The sequence below is a fragment of the Asterias amurensis genome, chromosome 5 (genome assembly GCF_032118995.1).
Source record: "Asterias amurensis chromosome 5, ASM3211899v1".
NCBI lineage: Eukaryota > Metazoa > Echinodermata > Asteroidea > Forcipulatida > Asteriidae > Asterias > Asterias amurensis.
This window is the reverse complement of record NC_092652.1, coordinates 5,856,902-5,876,375: the sequence shown is the minus strand read 5'-3', so window position 1 is coordinate 5,876,375 and position 19,474 is coordinate 5,856,902. Positions and strand designations below refer to the sequence as shown.

The 19,474-nt window shown below is 39.1% G+C and overlaps 1 protein-coding gene across 3 annotated transcripts in view; it reads right to left on the bottom strand.

The window, feature by feature from the left end:
• LOC139937247 (aminopeptidase N-like) overlaps positions 1–19,146 on the bottom strand; it is a 77,851-nt gene extending 58,705 nt beyond the window's left edge. The window contains exon 1 of one of the 3 annotated variants that reach the window (XM_071932338.1): positions 19,053–19,146. In XM_071932338.1, the coding sequence (XP_071788439.1) occupies positions 19,053–19,101 (49 nt within the window). In that variant the 5' untranslated portion in view covers positions 19,102–19,146. Of the gene's footprint in view, positions 1–6,519; positions 6,907–11,070; positions 11,090–19,052 lie in introns of those variants that run through there. The other 2 variants (XM_071932341.1, XM_071932335.1) reach the window with 2 other exon arrangements.
• Positions 19,147–19,474: the final 328 nt, after the last annotated feature.

Here is a 19,474-nt window from a genome sequence, read left to right as displayed (position 1 = left end):
ACGTAAGCAATTTCGGTGACCAGCCACCCGAACACTGCGGCCTCCTTGGGTCAGTGGTGTTGTAAGTATAACTTTCGACTCCTGACCGCAGGCTAGATTATCAGTGAAGATAATCAGTTTAAGTGCTGCAAGCGTTCATAATTGACTTGGCTCGAACCTCAGAAAGTGAGGTTCGAGAACGTGACATTAGACTGGGCTCGTTTCCCTAATGATACTGAATGTCCCAAGATATTATAGACTAGCTTAAACCAGTCCCTGCAATATTGAATGCCCCGAAGATCTTATAGACTAGCTAGCAATCCATGCAGAACTGGATGCACCAGAGATCTTATAGACTAGCTACTAGTCCCCGCAATACTGAGTACCAGAAGATCTTGTAGACTAGCTACGGACCCCGCAATACTGGATGCGCAAAGATCTTATAGACTAGCTAACAGTCCCATGCAATCCTCAGTGCCCGAAGATCTTATAGACTAGCTAACAGTCCAAGCCCAAGCTTTCCAATCTCTAAAATAATTTATGTGAGTGGGATTTGTTGGCAGGCAAATTGGCCCTGATTGACTGCGGAAATAAACTCACGCGAGACTTCGTGCATCCTGCTCAAGTTAAACTTGTCCCTGATCCTGTCCGTTTTAAGGTAATTTTATTAGCTCTTTTAGGACGGCGATGAATTGTGTAACATGAACAAGGATACCAGCGTTATAAGTGTTCTGACCTAAGAGTGTTGTCCTTTAAAGGCACTGGACACTATTGTTAAATACTCGAAATATTAGCAAACCAAACTTAGTTGGTAACGAGCAATGGAGATCTGATGATAGTACATGTATAAAACATTGTGTGAAACGGCTCCTCCTAAAATAACGTAGTAAGTAATTTCTCACTAAAATATTTGAATCTGAGAAAGACTTTGTTGGGCAAAGCACACAAATATTTGCAACAAAGGGTGTTTTTTCTTGAACCTCGATAAACACTTGAGCACAAATTTTCACAGGTTTGTTATTTTATACATAATGTTTTGATGCACCAAGTGAGAATAGGTCTTTGACAATACCCGAACGTTTCAAGTGCCTTTAAAAGTGATACTTTAAACGGACAATAAATACGTCATTGTTTTCTGGAAGAGTAAATTAATTTCCATTGTCTGGTTTTTAATACACCATCCTCCATTATTAAACCCACCAGGAAACCAGCCAGAGACAAATCCATCACTGTTTTTTTTAGTGACAACAACGGGAGGAAAAGTATTATATGTTATTGTTTGCGAAGTTTATTATCAGCTAACTTTTAGCATGCAAATAAACCATTTCCGATGATCATCAGTCGTGCTTCTGCCTTTAAATAAGAATAATTATTTGAAATCATATCCGCTACAATTATGATTCCGTTGATGGTGCCCTTTACAGTAGTCGTTAGTGCATGCAAGCATAAACGCTGCAGCCATTTTGTAGTCTTGTTTGTTCCTATTTGAATCAATTCAAACAAACTGAAACTAAGAGGTAGTCGGGTACTTTTCCTGTCAACTGTTGATAATCAAAAACTCGGTATGGTACTTGACTCAAAAACTATATGTACTCCTAATTTGTATTTGTCCGCACATAAATTTGTCCTCACTTGCTGTATTCGACTTGTACCCAGACAAACAGTGTACCTCACTCGTGCATACTTACAGAAAAGTATATTGTACTGTAACTCGTACTGGCAATTATAGTAGTTGACTAAACTGATACGCAAGAAGAAGAAAAAAGGGAAAACAATATTTTACTCGTACTCTTACTCACAGAAAAGTATACCTGTTATCTTACTCTAGTACTCGAACTCAAGTATTCGTACCCAATCTCATAATCTAGTACTACGTGCCATCTCATACCATTTCGGACTCGTACTCACAGAAACAATTGTGTAATCGTTCTCCAGTACTCGTGCTAGAGTACACGTACCCTAGTAGGGCTACTCGTACTATTGTAATAGTGTTCTATTGCCCGTACTCTAGAACTCGTACTCTGGTACTCGTACTCTAGTGTTCGTGCTCTAGTAGTCACAGGTACTCGTGCTCTAGTACTATTTCCCTAGTATAGTACTCGTACGATAGAACTCGTTCTCGCGTACTATATAGTACTTCTATGCACGTACTCGTACCCTAGAACTTGTACCCTAGTACTTGTACTCAAGTACTCGTACTCTCAAACTCGTTGCCGGGTACTTGTACTCAAGTACTCGTACTCTCGAACTCGTACCCTAGTACTTGTACTCAAGTACTCGTACTTTCGAACTCGTTGCCGGGTACTTGTACTCAAGTACTCGTACTCTCGAACTCGTACCCTAGTACTTGTACTCAAGTACTCGTACTTTCGAACTCGTACCCTAGTTCTTGTACTCAAGTACTCGTACTCTCGTACTCGTACTTACAGTTGTAACATTAAACACTTTGTTCATAAAACATGTTGTTCATAAAAACAATAAATTGTACTTGCACCCCTACATGTGTATACCCGCAAGAAACACTCTCGTTAAAAGTTCGAAGGCTATTCTATGTTGTCTCCTGTCCACACGAATGGGTCACAAGGGTATTGTTGCTAAATCACCTTGCAACTCCGCTAATCGAGACCCATCCTTGTCGAAAGTATTTAATATCTTAGTCTATTCCGTAAACCATCAGTGCCGGACACTGATAGTTATTTGTTATAATAATCGGAGATCAAAGTATGAACGAGCTTATCGTTGTGATATGGGGAGGTGCTTAAATCATTACTGGCATCAACGTCATGCCCTTCACGTAATTAAAAAAACAGCCGGGAAAATAACAAAAAAAATTAATAGGCCTTTTTATTTCTTAGATTTCAAGACGCGCGTTTGTCGCTGACGCTTTTCATTTTACTTTTTGTGCACTTAACAAAATAAACAATAACAACGAAAGGACCAGTCCTTGTTTTGCTTTATCACTCTTAAAATAAAATACAATACCTTATGAGCAGCTTTCGATAGTAACGCATTCTGAGAGTCCTTTCACTTCGAAGTAATGTAGTTATTAGAAACAATCAGTTCTTATCCCCCCCCCAAAAAAAAAAAAAATAAATAAATAAATAAATAAATAAATAAATAAATAAATCTGAGCATTGTTGTTAGATTGTGAATTCCAATTACAGATTTTTCTTTCTGCGTGGACATAAACCGCTCCGGACTTTCGGCAATCTCGAAAACGCGACTAAAAACGGGAGTTTTGTTTTATATATTATAATACATTTTCAGATTAAAACAATCAAACAGTTAAACAAAACAAAAAGTATACACACGAGGGATTGAACGTAACTTCGGTAGGATAGATACTCAATCAAGACGATACATGGATGGACGTTAGGGTTACATGGCACTTAAAAAAATATAAAATATATCTGGTTTAAGAAAGGTTCTCAAAAGACTGTGTGTTTCTTAAAATGGTTTTGAAGACAAAAATGTGATTATCGGTGGGATATTAGTTTCAAACTTGATGAAGGTAATTGGAACTTCATACCAGAGTACTAATCCTGATAAAATCTTTTGTAAGTTTCCTATAATTATGTCGAACAAAATTCTTCCAGGTGGCCAACATCCCAGTGTTCATGAAACAGTGTTTGAACATGTCCGCTGTGGTCAAAGGTGCATTTATGAGAGACTCATTGTAATATCCCGATTACAGTTAGTGGATAACTTCTGACAAACAGAGATAAGACTTCTACAGGAAGGTATCTTTAATCCCTGGAGCATTTCCATCTACCGAGATGGGAAACTAATAGAAAGCTTGAAAGAGATGGATAGGGGTTGTGATTGTACAACAGTTGGCACAGGAGGGAAGTTGTGTAACGTAGTTACCCTCCTCTAAATAAGAACCATGAGTCACCGCAAGGGGGAAATAAACATAGAGCCAGCAAGTTCTTCAAACTTTTTCTGAGGTAACCAGTGTTAAAGGCAGTGGACACTATTGGTAATTGTCAAAGACTAGCCGTCACAGTTGGTGTATCTCAACATATGCATACAATAACTAACCTGTGAAAAATTTAGCTCAATCGGTCATCAAAGTTGCGAGATCATAATGAAAGAAGAAAACACCTTAGTCACACGAAGTTGTGTGCGTTTAAATGGTTGATTTCGAGACCTCAAGTTCTAAGTCTGAGGTCTCGAAATCAAATTCGTTGAAAATGACTTCTTTCTCGAAAACTATGGCACTTCAGAGGGAGCCGTTTCTTACAATGTTTTATACCAACATCTACTCCCCATTACTCGACACCGAGAAAGGTTTTATGCTAATAATTATTTTGAGTAACTACCAATAATGTCCACTGCCTTTAACATTAATGCGTTTTCATGTGCTGTGTGAGCGGAGTGATTTATAAAGCAAACGCTATGGCTTTGGGTATATTATTTGGGAATATAAATACCGTGTGCCAAGTATCATTATGTTCTGTCTATCCACTTGTCTCTGTGGTGCCTGAATCTTTTAAATGGACGCTTATGGGTATATGCCGCACGTAACAGAGTTGGGGGCTTGTCCGGGAAGCGATTTTTTTTTTCCAAAACGACTTTGCACAATTTTGTCCCCTTTCCGTCAATTTTTGTTTTCCCCTTTCCGTCGAAATTACGTCATTAATGAAATTGGACTGCTCTTTTACCAAATCAATGTCGTTTGGTGGCAACGAGTGGGAATGCAAGGTTGCATTAATGTGTAGATACATTAGATCTAATATGACAACAAAACGCGAGCACGAACAAATACTTCAAAGAATATCTTTACTTTTGTAACAACAAAATGCAAATTTCTGTCTTCAACGAATGTAACAACAAAATGCGAACATATCTGTAAACAAATCTTCAACGAATAAATGGGAGATGCATAAGAGCTCATCTGACACAAAAAATGTCAGTGGGCAAATCTTCAAAGAATACAATGACCATACGAGTTCATAAACCTAAATGCCAAATATTAAATAAACAACAGCAGCAGCAACAACAACTACGACGACGAAAACAAAAAGCTCCAGTTTGTTAAGCAAGATGTAGGCCGGACAACAATTAGGGTCACATACAATTACAGGTGACAATTACAATACTCAAGTGTTTCGAACTAAAGGCAGAATACTGATTAACATTCTTTTACCTCTACCGAGCTCAGGAGTTCATGAATAATTTACGAATGAATAATTATTATTTGGAAGGATACCAGCTCTGATTGGCCAACACTCAATGTAAGGTGTTTGTTTAGAGCAGACTATACAGATGACGTAAGAATAATAACAAGCGCATGCGCAGGCTTTGTTTACGAGCTCAAATTTTGACCTCCATTTCCTCGATGTTTGTAGTGCTGTTTACTGATAAAATTAATAGCTCAGTTCTCTATTGTTCCATAACATAATTCGATTGTCTGAATTAGAAGGGGAAAAAAATCGCATTTCAAGAAAAAAGTTATAACAACAATTCAATAGGAAACTAGGATACCCGTTTGCAAACTGCCAACCAACCAAACGAACATGGTAATTGCAAAGTATAGTAAATTAATGGCCTGACGTTTCTAGTAGAGTCTTTCTCAGAGGGCAAGTTTGTTCAACACGTAAGTATCAGAGAACTCGCGAGTATTATGCTTAGATGGGTACCACCCAGGGTAACAACTTTCTCTATGGCACGCCAATGACAATATTAAAGGCAGTACACTCTTGGTAATTTCTCAAAATAATTATTAGCATAAAACCTTTCTTGGTGACAGGTAATGGGGAGAGGTTGATGGTATAAAACATTGTGATAAACAACTCACTCTGAAGCGCCATAGTTTTGGAGAAAGAAGTCATTTTCCACGAATTTGATTTCGAGACCTCAAGTTCTTGAGGTCTCGAAATCAACCATCTAAACGCACACAACTTCGTGTGACAAGGGTGTTTTCTTCTTTCATTATTATCTCGCAACCTTTAAAGCTTTAATGCTAACGGTGCAGTTTAGTTAAGCTTGTCCGTCCACCTGTGTGTTTGAACGCACGGGATACCACAAGTTACAACCAACCTTACTTACGTTTTTGCCGTTAAATTCCCCCACTCAGATGCTATACAACCGGAAACGAGATATTCTTAGCTTCACGAACTGGTGTTGTTGTTGTTTTTCTTCTAATAATAGTCTCCTGTTGAGGTTTGGTGTTCACGATACAATCTGTCAAATAAAGCCTGGGCGACTAGTGCAACTAAGTGTCGGAGTCACGACTATTGATTGCTAAAGATGTCCGGGGAAAAAAAATTGCTGCGGAACTTATTCTACCGGCCACACAAACCATTCCTCTATGCACAAACTAAGAAACCAACAAGTAACATGAGCTCGATACTACCTCGAGTTCCTGCTGCGAATTAATCAAAATCTTTTGAAGGTCGCCCACAAGAGACACAGTATAACAAAATCCCACTAGGGCGCTCGTTTTTTTTTTTTTTCTCAGCAAAAGGGCACATCTATAGCTAGGATCTCCCACAAGAGTTGAGTTATTAAAATCAGATTGGGAGGAAAGAAACTTACCAGGGACGGGCAGCGGCAAGCCGCGTGTAGAGTTTGAGTTTTTTTCCATGGTGCCACCTACCACTGTCATCGCAAAAATCCTTCTCTATAACTGAGTCTTTAAAAAGGGGAAGTAGCCAAGTCAAACCAGATCCAGGCAGGATAGGAAGCACATAATTCCAGCAGCAGCCTTGCGAGATTTCTCAAAAACCGAGCAGGCTTTGATGACTGTTCCTTTCTTTCTCTCTGTCTCTCTTCTTTGGCTCTCTGCTTTGAGCCACAGCTTTTTTTCCTTGCGAGATTTGCTGAACAAAAGAACGGGCTATGACTGTCCGTTTGTCTCTCACTTTTCTTGGCTCTCTGTTGTAAGCCACAGTTTTTTTCCTAGCAAGATTTCTCAAAAACGAACGGGCTACTATGACTGTCCTTTTTCTCTCTCACTCATAGTCGTCTCTCTGTTTTGAGCCACAGTTTTGTTTTTTTCCTTGCGAGATTTTCTCAAAAACCGAAAGGGGCTATGACCGTCCGTCTTTCTCTCTATTTCTCCTCGGCTCTCTGCTTTGAGCCACAGCTTTTCTTGTCCTTGCAAGATTTGCTCCAACAAACACGGGCTACACTGTCCGTTTTCCCTCTCTCCTCGGCTCTCTGCTATGAGCCACAGTTTTTTTGTTCTCCCTTCCTTCGGGTGAGCTTCGACTCTACACTTGGTTGTTTTAGCCAGGGGCCAAGGCCTGTACTTGACAGTACACTGCCGATCAGCAAGTGAGAGCCCTAGATGACCGACATCGCCAGAGCAAGGCGGATTCTTACATCCTCAAGTGGTTTTGGACTTCTTCAATAAAAGATGAGGAGAAAAAAATCTGCCCATGCGTACTGGAGAGACTGGGAGTGAGAGGAGGGGGGCATACAATCTCATTTTTTTTTTTAGTACCAAGCTAAGCTGGAATGTTTAGTAATCTCTTCACTGGTCGGGGAGCAGTTTACGGGGAACATTTAGTACAGTGCTAAAGAAAATAATAGTAATAATAAGAACACTTATGATGCGCCGATATCCATCACAAGTGATGCTCATGGCGCAAGGAAGGAGACACGTGTATAATCAAGTGAAAAAAAAACAGCAGCGAAAAAGTAGGTTTTGAGAGCCTTTTTGAACTTATGAATAGATGACATGTTACGGAAACTAAGAGGCAGATAGTTTCAAAGTAGCGGACCCGCATGAGAAAAAGCCCTCTCACTCCCATTTGCTGTGGGTTTGGGGAACAACCAGTATCGAAGAAGTTGAAGATCTTAAAGACATATTTAAGAATTGTAACTAGTTATTAATTGCCAATAATACTGAGGGACAGAACCATGTAAAGAATGAACAAAAAAAAAAGCAAGAGTAATCAATATTCAACGAGATACTGAACAGGGAGCCAGGGAGTGGAGGGCATTCAAAACCGAAGTGATGTGGAATCTCCTGGGGACCAGTGACCAGCCGAGCTGCTATCAAGTTTGCAGTCGTTGCAGACGTGAGATTTGATTATGCTGTAAGCCTGGAGTGTTTAGTATTCCCCTCACTTAACGGGGGTAGTTACCGGGAACATCTAGTACCATTCTAAGCCCGAAGTGTTTAATATTCCGCTCACTGCACGGAGAGCAGTTACGGGTAACATCCATGCTAAGCCGGAGTGTTGAGCATTCCCCTCCCTGGACGGGGAGCAGTCACGAGAAACCATGCTAAGCCCAAAGTATTAATTTGTTATTCCACTCACACTGCACGGGGAGCAAGTTACGAGGAACATCTCGCTAACCGTCTCCATATCGTCGTAGTCTCCCTGCCGCTTTCCTGTTATCCCTCCTTTCCCCTTAACCTCTTCACGCTACTCAGACGATCTAAATTGGTTTTCGTAGAGCTTCCATGAAGATCAGCCTCTTGTGCCCTCCCCCCCCCCCCTCACATCTTCCTTTAGCATGCTCAGCACGGGGGGAGCTCCAAAAACAAACGTGAGGACTCTATAAACGATTTTAGCTGGACCAAGAAGTCGGGTCAGTTGCCTTTCACAGAACTTCATGAAGCCCCATCCATCCCCCGGTTGTCTCTCGTATCCCTCTAGCATGCTCAGCACGAGGGGCATCTCCAAAAACAAACATGAGGACTCTTTAAACGAATTGCTAGCCGGACCAAGAGGTTGGGTCATTCCCCTTTTACCAAATGCTGGCTCAATATTTCGAGTGATTAAAAAAAAACGTAAGTTATAGTTTGTGGCCATCAGGAGGGACAGCTCCACAAAACAAGCATGAAAACTCTATAAACGATTTGTTTTAGCCGAACCCCATTATTATGATTAGAGGTTGGGGCAGTCGCCTTTTAGTACAAAATAGTTGCAGAAGATTTCGAGTGATTAAAATAAAAACGTCAGATATTTTGTGACCAGTCCACTTATCGTGACTGGATGAGCTCGGTCCAGTTGCACACTCTCTTGTTATAGTTCCCACCTGTCTTGACAAAAAAAATGTCCTAAGAAAATGCTATTATCACACAAAAGAACTATATTGTTGTTCTTCGACCGTTACTTTCAAAGATTCAAAAATTCGAAAAACTATACACAGATCCATCTATGTCCGCACTCCCGATCCCCCTCAGTCTGAATCGACCTAGATATGTGTCCCAGAGGGCACCTGACTCTAATTCCACGCTATACTTTACTGTAAATAGGTATTGTTCCCTGCCCTAGTTATAGGGATCAGACCCAGACTCTCATTCGCGGGTGTTGTAACAGTCTAATATATTATATCATTACGTACAATGAAGTATATCTTTGAAAACACCTTTTAGAAGGTATCACACTTTTCATTCCAAAATGAAAGTTTTAGATCTTGCTCAATCAACTATAAGACGATGTGGTTTAAGGAACGAACACTTTCTTCATTTGGGTACGTTCGACTTCCGATTTCTAAATATCCAACAGACATTTTGGCGCAACTCCATCCGACCCGGAAACACTGGGGGCGTGGCACCCCTGGTTTTCCAGGCAAAGGTGTACCCATGTGAGAAAGAAAACTGCAACGTAGGGTATACTTTAATGGAAAATACGCTACTCGGAAAAGAAAACCCAAAAGAATGTTCCACCCACTATCCGTATCCGTTTGAGCCCTCGATGACTAGGGGTACACTGTGCAAAATTGCGCATTTAGAACATTTTGTGGGAACCTTGGGCCCAACATACCTTACTTTACGCGGGAAGGAAATAATTTAACAGTGCGTCACTGACGCCAAACGTATACGACTTGCTCGCTTGTCTTCCAAACAAAACTACCTAATCTCAGCAGTTTGATGTTTCCATGTTTTGCTCATATGCTCAGGTTTATGTTTAGTTGTTTATTTTTCATTTTAAATCATTTTTTTTCATATATTTTTTTGCGGGGGTTGATTGATATTACATTTTCCTTTTCTGATATCTAATTACTCCCGAAAATAATTCACCAAATTAATGAACATTCTCCACTTTAATAATGTTCCAATTTGTGATTTTATAATAAAATCTCTATTATTCCTAAAAATTTTTGACAGTTTATTTCTTTTGATGTATGGCAATTTAAAAACTTTTCAAATATTTAATAAATGCAAGAAAAAGAAAGAAAAGAAAAGAACTCAAAACTCACACTCCAAACTGCATGATAATTCCCGATAAAACGGTCACCTGTGTGGTATGGTGCAAGCAATGGCACGTGAATGCTTTATGAACGGTTTCAATCTGTCAACTTCTTCTATAAAATGGAATGTATCTGTGCCAATAAGTATTGAATGGTAAAAAAAGGGGATAGTTATGGCCTATAGTTCTGTCAGGTACAACCATACGTTTATGTCGGGCAGTACGTTGAAAGATTTGTTGCTGGCGAAATGCTCGATCGTTGCTTCAAAATATCGTGTGGGTGGAGCAGTTTTCCCAAAAAATATATGTTAATATACGATGGTCATTTTGAAGGGAGTGTATACTTATGGTTATGACTCCAGAAATTAATTAACACTAAAAAAACTTACTTCGTATCGAGCACTGGGGGGTTGTTAATACTTAAAACCAAGTACTACTTGACCATCACGGTGGTGGACAACAAATAATTATCAACTTTGCTTGGGCAACTGTACTTCTAAAATGAGGTGTTAAAGGGACACGTTGCCTTGGATCGGGCGAGTTGGTCGTTGAAAAGTGTAACCATGTATGTATTTCATAACAAACGGTTTCAAACACTTTTCAACGACCAACTCGACCGATCCAAGGCAACGTGTTCCTTTAAATTGACTCCATGTGTGCTATCATATAAAAAATATCAACAAAAGAATCACAATTTACACCACAACAACGGCCTATACATTGGTGTTATTTTAACACCCTCCCGTGTTAATTTTTATTCTCTGTACGCCTTAGCACCTTGTAAACCATGGTCCTATGTTTTGCTCCTACTTCAAAACGTAGCTCCACATACCGTGTAGGACAAAATACTGAGCGCGTTGGTACGCCCATAATGGTGGGATAAAACTAAGTATTGTTATAATTATTATTTAAAAAAAAAAGAAGATAAGGCACGTACTTACTCTTTCCGTAAAAACAATGATGTATTCTCACAACAACTTTCCCAAATCTCTCGTCTGTATTGCAGGTAATCCACTCTCAAACCCAAGTCAATTTCCTAACTTGTCATAGTGCTGCGCCTGTCCTTACTGCAAGGTCAAGTCAGCAGGTTTGCCCCCCTGCCCCCCCCCCCCCCCCTCCTGTCGTGATCTTCAGGGATATAGCTAAACCGACCCACCCTTCCCCGGTACAGTGAGTGAGTAATTCAAAGAACTCTCTCAGAAAGACATTACTTCGGTTCAAATTAAGATAGCGTTCGGTTAATTATGTTAACTACGAGGTGGTTTTGTAAGCAATGAGGTCATTTGGAGATTGTGGACAGGGGTCAATTCCAACAGTTTGTATTTTTTTATTTTATTTTTTATTGCATCGCCGATTTGGACAAGTTTCCATTTTGGACTGACACACCTCTTGGTGACAGTGCATGCACTTTTGTCAGTCCTGGCAAACCTGGATTGTTGATGTATTTCTGTTGTCCTCAGTAGTGTAGTACTTTGTCTTCTCTTTTACTGCCTGCCCTTCTTTTTATATATCTTGATGTATCCCCCTTTTTACTGTTTTCCAATCCAGATGTATTTATATCTATAATTATAATGAATGTTTTAAAGACCCTTTTCGTATAATTTTTTGTAATTTTGTATCTTATGTGAATTACCAAATAAATAATAATAATAATAATAATAATAACAACTCCCAAAATGGTGGACAGGATAGGCGCGTGTAAAGCCTGGTTCAAGCCAAGGGCGTCGCGCATTGTTTTTCCCTGTAACATAGAATTTCCATTTTCAAATAATGTCAATTTTTTTGTTTTTAAAGATTCCCTTTTTTTGAATCGATTTATAAGACCAAATTCCCAATGGGATACCATTACCACAGTGGCAATTTAGATATACAGAAGAAAAATGCAGGCGTCCGCGTGCCGTATTGATAAATGATCGTAAATAAAGATCGAGCAAAAGGCATTCTGGGGGTTGGCTTCGCTCGGCCCCAGCGGCCAGTCTAATCACTTGAACAGATTCTTGTTCAGGAAGTACGTCATGAGTACAGTGCATAGAAATATGGTGCAGTTTGAGTGTGATGCATGATGGGACTGCGCATTATTCAACCAATGACAGTGCATGATACGTTTGCCCATCCCAGCGCTGGGGGACGAGCGAAGGGGTTGGCGCGGCGATATCATACAACTCTGGGCACGAGGTTAGTTTGTTGTCGTCATGAAATGGGTTAGAAGCACGTATGTATGTTTCATTGAATGACACTTTGCCCATGTTTAGAGCACAGCTTGTATTATGAAAACCGTGTTCAGAGAACAGTTTGTATAAGGTACGCCATGTTGCTTTTGACAATCAAGAATGTAGCCCCTTTAAAACATTCCACAAGACCATGATGCATCGACAGTAGTGGGAAATAATGAGAACGAGTCAAGACGTTATCTAAGATTCTAAACTACTCCCTGATCAAACAACTAAGTTCCTGTTTCCCATCCAAAATATCTTCATCTTAAAAAAAAATCACCCGGAAGTGCCCTCCTTCTCCCAACGCCATTTTGTTTCCCGTATCAGCACAGTGGCTGCCTGTACACCCCCGACATCAACTGCATGTCGGAAATTATAAGTGACAGTTTGTCAGACTTCAATTTGAAAGCTGCGTAGTGAACTTTCAAAGTCTTTGTATGTGTATTGTTATAGGATATACTAGTATGCATCATTGTCTGCAGATACATGTATGTCCATAACTTAAGGTTACTGTTTGCTGCATGCTTAAAAAGACATGTCTAAACACTGTCAGGAGATGTACTCAGTATTTGACAAAGTGCCACAAGACTTGACAATAACTTGACTAATGCCCCATAATAGTTTCAGTTGTTAAGTTCAAAAGTGCAATCCTGACATGTTTTTCTTGAAGAAATCTAAAGAAATTGCTAGGATATAATAGTATGCATCATTGTCTACAGTCATTTAACCATAACATAAGGTGACTGTTCGCTGTATGCTTAAAAAGACATGTCTAAAACACTGTCAGAAGTTTACACACTATCACTGACAAAGTGCCGCAAGACTATTGACTTAATGTGTCACATAATATGCCCCCATGATAGTTTCAGAAAAGTGCAACTGTGTCATATTTTTCTAGAAGAAATACTTATCTATAAGATGTAAAAAGGATTTGGGTGCTTTTTCAAAATGTCCATAGATTTACATTAAACTTACAGGGTTTGAAGATAATGATAGTTGAAAGCTTCACTTCAAATATTTCTTACTGAGGTGCTGTAGTTTTTGAGAAATGAGTAAAACAATGTAATGAAAATACGTTTGTAAATGCTTGAAATGATTTTCGTCTCATGAGACGAACATTATTTTCATGACATTGGTTTACTCATTTTATACCCCAAAACTACAGCACCTCAGCACGTAACATTTTCAGGGAAGCTTTCTACTATCGTTATCTTCAAACTGTTTAAGTTTAGTGTAAATCTGTGGACATTGTGTTTTTGTTCCTACAAAAGTTACACACACCCTTTAAAGGCACAGTATACATATTTTGTGGAATCGTTCAATTGTTTAAATCAAATTATAAATGTAAAAAATTGCATTTCATATCGTGATATCGCCGAAAATCGGGTACGAGTATTATGTTCACGCAGGTAATAATAATATAACCCTCATATAGGAAAAATACAATCTGTCTCAGATTCAAATTTGGGGCCATAAATATAGAGGGTCTTTGCCACTTTAATTCGAAGTGGAATCTTTTCCAAAAATTCTTTATACTATCGACTGCTGCTGTACATGCCTCTTACCTGTTTTTCCAAGAGTGACCACCAAACGTTATACCTTCCCTTTAACTTGTAAGAATCCATTACCTTGGTGTTATTAAGGCCAAAAACTTTAAACAACATCTATCGACTAGTATAGTCTGATCAAGGTCTTCGGTCCTTTCCCCGTTTTTAGGGTTGGGGGGGGGGGGGGGGGTGCTGCCGTATACTCTAGTTCCCATACAAGCCCACTTCACTTATCGCTTCAGACAACGGGGTTTCCGCGGGAAAGTGGTACCCATTCAGTTTCCTGCACAGTCATCGTTCTTGTGGTGTGGAGGGGTTTTGAGTGGGATGCAAAACGAGGGTGATTCTGGGCAAGCCAAGGTTGTCTTGAAAACGACAGTTGGATTCAAGCCAAATATGTCACTAGAGATCAGGGCTCAATTTCATAGAGCTGTTTAAGCAGAAAATATTGCTGCTAAGCAGAAATAACCAGTCAAAAGCTGTGGACACTATTGGTAATTACTCAAAAAAAAAGAGTAATGGGGAGAGGTTGATGGTATAAAACATTGTGAGAAACGGCTCCCTTTGAAGTGACATAGTTTTCGAGAAAGAAGTAATTTTCCACGAATTTGATTTCGAGACCTAAGATTTAGAATTTTGAGGTCTCGAAATCAACCATCTAAATGCACTAAACTTCGTGTGACAAGGTTTTTTTCTTTCATTATTATCTCGCAACTTTGACGACCTATTGAACTCAAATTTTTACAGGTTTGTTATTTTATGCATATGCTGAGATACCCCAAGTGAGAAAACTGGTCTCTGACAATAACCAATAGTGTCCATTGTCTTAAAACCTACTCATGCACGGACTTAGGTGGCATGGACAAAAACTGAAGATAATGAAATTTCCTTTCCAACAATTACCAGATGACCGGGTGCACTTCATCACTATAGATTATAAAAGACTCAAACAATAAGACAGTGTAAAGATAACTCATTACGTGGGTAAATTGAATGTTTCCCAGTCACACCAACCTCGTTCTCAGGGTGTGTCGAGCGGTCACAAGGTTGACCGTTCTCTCACCCTGGTATTGGATCATTTGCATATCCAAAATTGTTGGATACGTACGCAAATTGTTGGTTGCTGGGGGCTGGCTGTACCTATGAATATGGAACATATTCTAATAATTGTAAAGTCGTTGTCCAATCAGGGTACCGGGTCCAAGTAATGAGTTTCCCTCCCAGGGTTTACTATTCTAAACATGGTTGATAGTAAAGTAAACCATGGGGACGAGGTTGCAGTCACACTCCCTTGAGAGTTGAAAGGAAAGGATGGCCAAATTACAAATGGCGGCGCAGAGTCAACAACACTTCAATTAGCTCACTAAATCTCATGTGAATATCTAATTTAATTATTTATGCGATAAAAAACAATTTGCACTGACAGATTGTTTGATGGTCTAATTATGGTTCTGTGTGCATGGCTAAAACTTAAGTGTGCAACATGAGTAGTGGCCGACGAGCTACGCCTCTTGATTGTTTGTGTTATAACTATTGTTATGGTTTTGTTTATTTATTTATTCATTTATTCATTTATTCATTTATTTTCTATTTTTTGTTTAAGCCATTGAACACTTTCGGAACAGAAAAAAAATAAAAGTTTACAGATTTACAAATAACTAACAGGGTATACAAAAGGTTATGGTGAAAGACTTCTCTTGAAATATCATTCCATGAAATGCTTTACTTTTTGAGAAAACAATTAAAACAATTATCAATTCTCGATATCGAGAATTACGGATTTATTTTAAACACATGTCATGACACGGCGAAACGTGCGGAGAGAAGGGTGGGTTTTCCCGTTATTTTCTCCCGACTCCGATGATCGATTGAGCCTAAATTTTCACATGTTTGTTATTTTATATATTATAAGTTGTGATACACGAAGTGTTGGCCTTGCGGGTTTGAGTGATTGAGGAAATAATTCTTTCGATGGCCCCTGGTTTTGTTGAGATCCTGTTTCGCTCACACGTTTGTGCGTTGGTCCCTACTCCATGATGGGGGTGTAACTTATTTTAGCAATGTTTTTTTGTTTTCTCGATGGGGCATAGCCTAAAAAATTCAACGGCAAATAAAAATTAGAGGATTTGAAACTGTGCATGCAGGGAGTATGATCAAGGGAGTTTTGCAGTAGCGCCATATTAAAGGTAGTGGACACTATTGGTAATTGTCAAAGACTAGCCTTCATAGTTGGTGTATCTCAACATATACATAAAATAACAAACCTGTGAAAATTTGAGCTCAATCGGTCATCCAACTTGCGAGATACGAATGAAAGAAAAAAACACCCTTGTCACACGCAGGTGTGTGCGTTTAGATGGTTGATTTCGGGACCTCAAGTTCTAAATCTGAGGTCTCGAAATCAAATTCGTGGAAAATTACTTCTTTCTTGAAAACTATGGCACTTCAGAGGGAGCCGTTTCTCACAATGTTTTATACTATAAACCTCTCCCCATTACTCGTCACCAAGAAAGGTTTTATGCTAATAATTATTTTGAGAAATTACCAATAGTGTCCACTGCCTTTAAACTCGACGCACATGTCTACATATAAAGCCAACACATGCCCTTATCCTACAAAGACAGTGGACCAGTCTAGGGTAGGCGTGGTTCAAGTCAATCACGTTCGAGTGTCACTAGAGGGCGGAAATGTCTCATTATTTTGTACACCATTCTGTCGATGACCAACCATGGGTTCCTAAGATCTGTATCCTGACATGATATAAAAGGGTGTGGTCCTTAGGACCCTTTGGCTTCTTCTACATCTTCATAAGTCAAACTTACTTCTTTATTTGTGGTGAATCTGGTAAAATGTATATCTCTTATTGCGTTTGAAAGCAATCACTCTCATTTTTTTAATGAAATTTAGTTAGGCAGAAAGCCTACGATGAAGCGAGGCAAACAACGCGTTATGAGAGTTGAACAAAAACCCTTAGCGGTGTTTTTTTTTCTACACTTTTTGGCAACTTGGTCCTCTTGGCAATTATGTTGGAGTTTAAAAGGCGCTAGAGACACGCTTGGTAATACTGTCAAAGACCAGTGTTCTCACTTGGTGTGTCCCAAAATATGCATAAGTAACAAATCTGTGATTTTGTTTACACAAGGTCGTCGAAGTTGCACGGGTGAAATAATGAGGGAAAAAAACACCCTTGTCACGAAATTGTGGGCTTCCAAATGCCTTAAAGGCATCCAAGGGGGCCGACCCGTTGATCCGCAACGGACATGCACAACATTGGTGAAATTAATGGTATCAATTGTTTACTGTGTAAAACAAAAAAATGCTTGATATGCTATCATTTCTTTTGGGAAATGAGTAGGCCTATACTCATTATTGTTGTTCTTGAGTTCAAAACCTAATGTTTGAATATTATTCTTGTAAACTTTGATAAGTTTTTGTGTATTTTCTATTTTTGTTTTATTTGTCTTACTTCTTTCTCTGTTTTCACCTTCTTCACTGATTGACATGGGGTTTAAAACTTTCAAATCGGGCTTGTCAATTCATGTAACACAAAGCTGTACTTTTGGGGGTTTCTGTCAATTTTGCCAAATGTTGGCCGCGTGCTTTAATTTGTAAACGAGTTGCCGCGTTTATACCATCGAGGTAAATGTGATAAATTACAAACCGAAAGCTCGCTGAATATAAGTTCATACACCAATTCTCAAGATAAATGATATCTATGTCTGCAAGTCTGTCAAAGAAAACGATTTGAGAATCCCACAAAATAACCAGTTCTTATCGAATGGGTATGAGTCAACGTCACCATCTTATTCCCTCATGATAGTATTATGATAGTCTCATGGTTACATGGTGTGCTTATTAAAGGCAGTGAACACTATTGGTAATTACTCAAAATAATTATCAGTATAAAACCTTACTTGGTATTCGAGTAATGGGGAGAGGTTGATGGTATAAAACATTGTGAGAAACGGCTCCCTCTGAAGCGACGTAGTTTACGGTTTAGAAGTAATTTACGAAAAAGAAGTAATTTTCCACGAATTTGATTTCCAGACCTCAAGTTTAGAATTTGAGGTCTCGAAATCATGCATCTGAAAGCACACAACTTCGTTTGACAAGGGTGTTTTTTTTTCTTTCATAGTTATCTCGCAACTCCGACGACCAATCAAGCTCAAATTTTCACAGGTTTGTTATTTTATGCATATGTTGAGATACGCAAATGAGAATACTGGTCTTTGACAAAAAATTATTACCAATAGTGTCCACTGTCTAAATAGTTCAAACCCCCTTTACTTCCTAAAGCCAATGGTGTATTATCTATTGATGCCATACCTCTATGCAACCAAAACATGAAGAGATCATGACTGCTGTCATGACCTCATTATTCAGGGTCTATGAATCAATGTCACCATCGCGTTCCTTAATGACAGTGAAATGACAGGCTCACACAATGGTTACACTTTGTGCCGATTGAAAACTAGAGGCTGGAAACTAATGTACTCTTCCCGAAACTGGTGGTGCATTTGATGCTCACAATTGAGACAACAAAATGTATAGAGTTCTTGTCTGCTGCCATGACCTCATATTATATTCAGGATCTTAGGTATGAGTCAATATCACCACCATGTTCCCTAATGACACAGTTACGGACCTAGAAAAGGTACCAGGCTAACTCGATACCGATGTTTTCTTATTACAAAAAACTTTACAGCACCATTATCTTACAGAGCCATATTAAACAAATTAAAACAAAAGTCAGAATCTCACATTGTGAGTTCAAACTAGCTGACTACGTAGGATATTGGTAAGTTATACAGCAGAGGCAGACAGCTATGGGTTTTTTTTCTTATAAAAGTTTACATCACCATTATTCTTATTAACAGCCATTATCATACAAATTAAAACGATCGTCAAAATTTTTACACTGTGAGTCCAAAATAGCTGTATGAAGAAAATGGTTATTAAACATAGACACAGAGCTACAGCTAACTGTTTGGTTTGTATACATGCGAAAAGTTATGACATGTAGGTAACTTATTAACACAGCTACTTCAGTCTTAACTTTCTTATCTACGTCAAGTTCACGTACAACTCAGCAAACCCATAAATCCAGCAATCTATAATCAGGCTATAACAGTTTTGGTTTTATTCACATTTTGACTTACCCCTTACACCCTCCTTCCATCGTCCCATTGCTTTCTTGGTCCTGTCCATGTTGGAATAGGTTCGGCTTATCAACTGCACCGAAAGCGAGGAATTGGCAAATTAAAGCTCTCGAGTTCTGGAAATCTTTTCGACAGCAACAAAATAAAAAGTGTTGCAAGAGGGCGCTGGTCATAATTATTGAAGTCATGACGTTGCTGCACTATTAGGTGTACGGTAGTCAGTGTTGCCACGAAGCGGGAGGGGGATGAGGTTCCGGTGTTTAGTCCTGCATCGATTAATTGGTTAACTCGATTCTGATGAAACTTGTTGGCTAATTGCCAACATTATTATAATTTCCATTACTATTTGTAAAGGTCAGTGTCACAATATTTGCCTTGCGATCCGGTAAGTTGTAACGGTGGACGATCAAAGTCACTCTTTT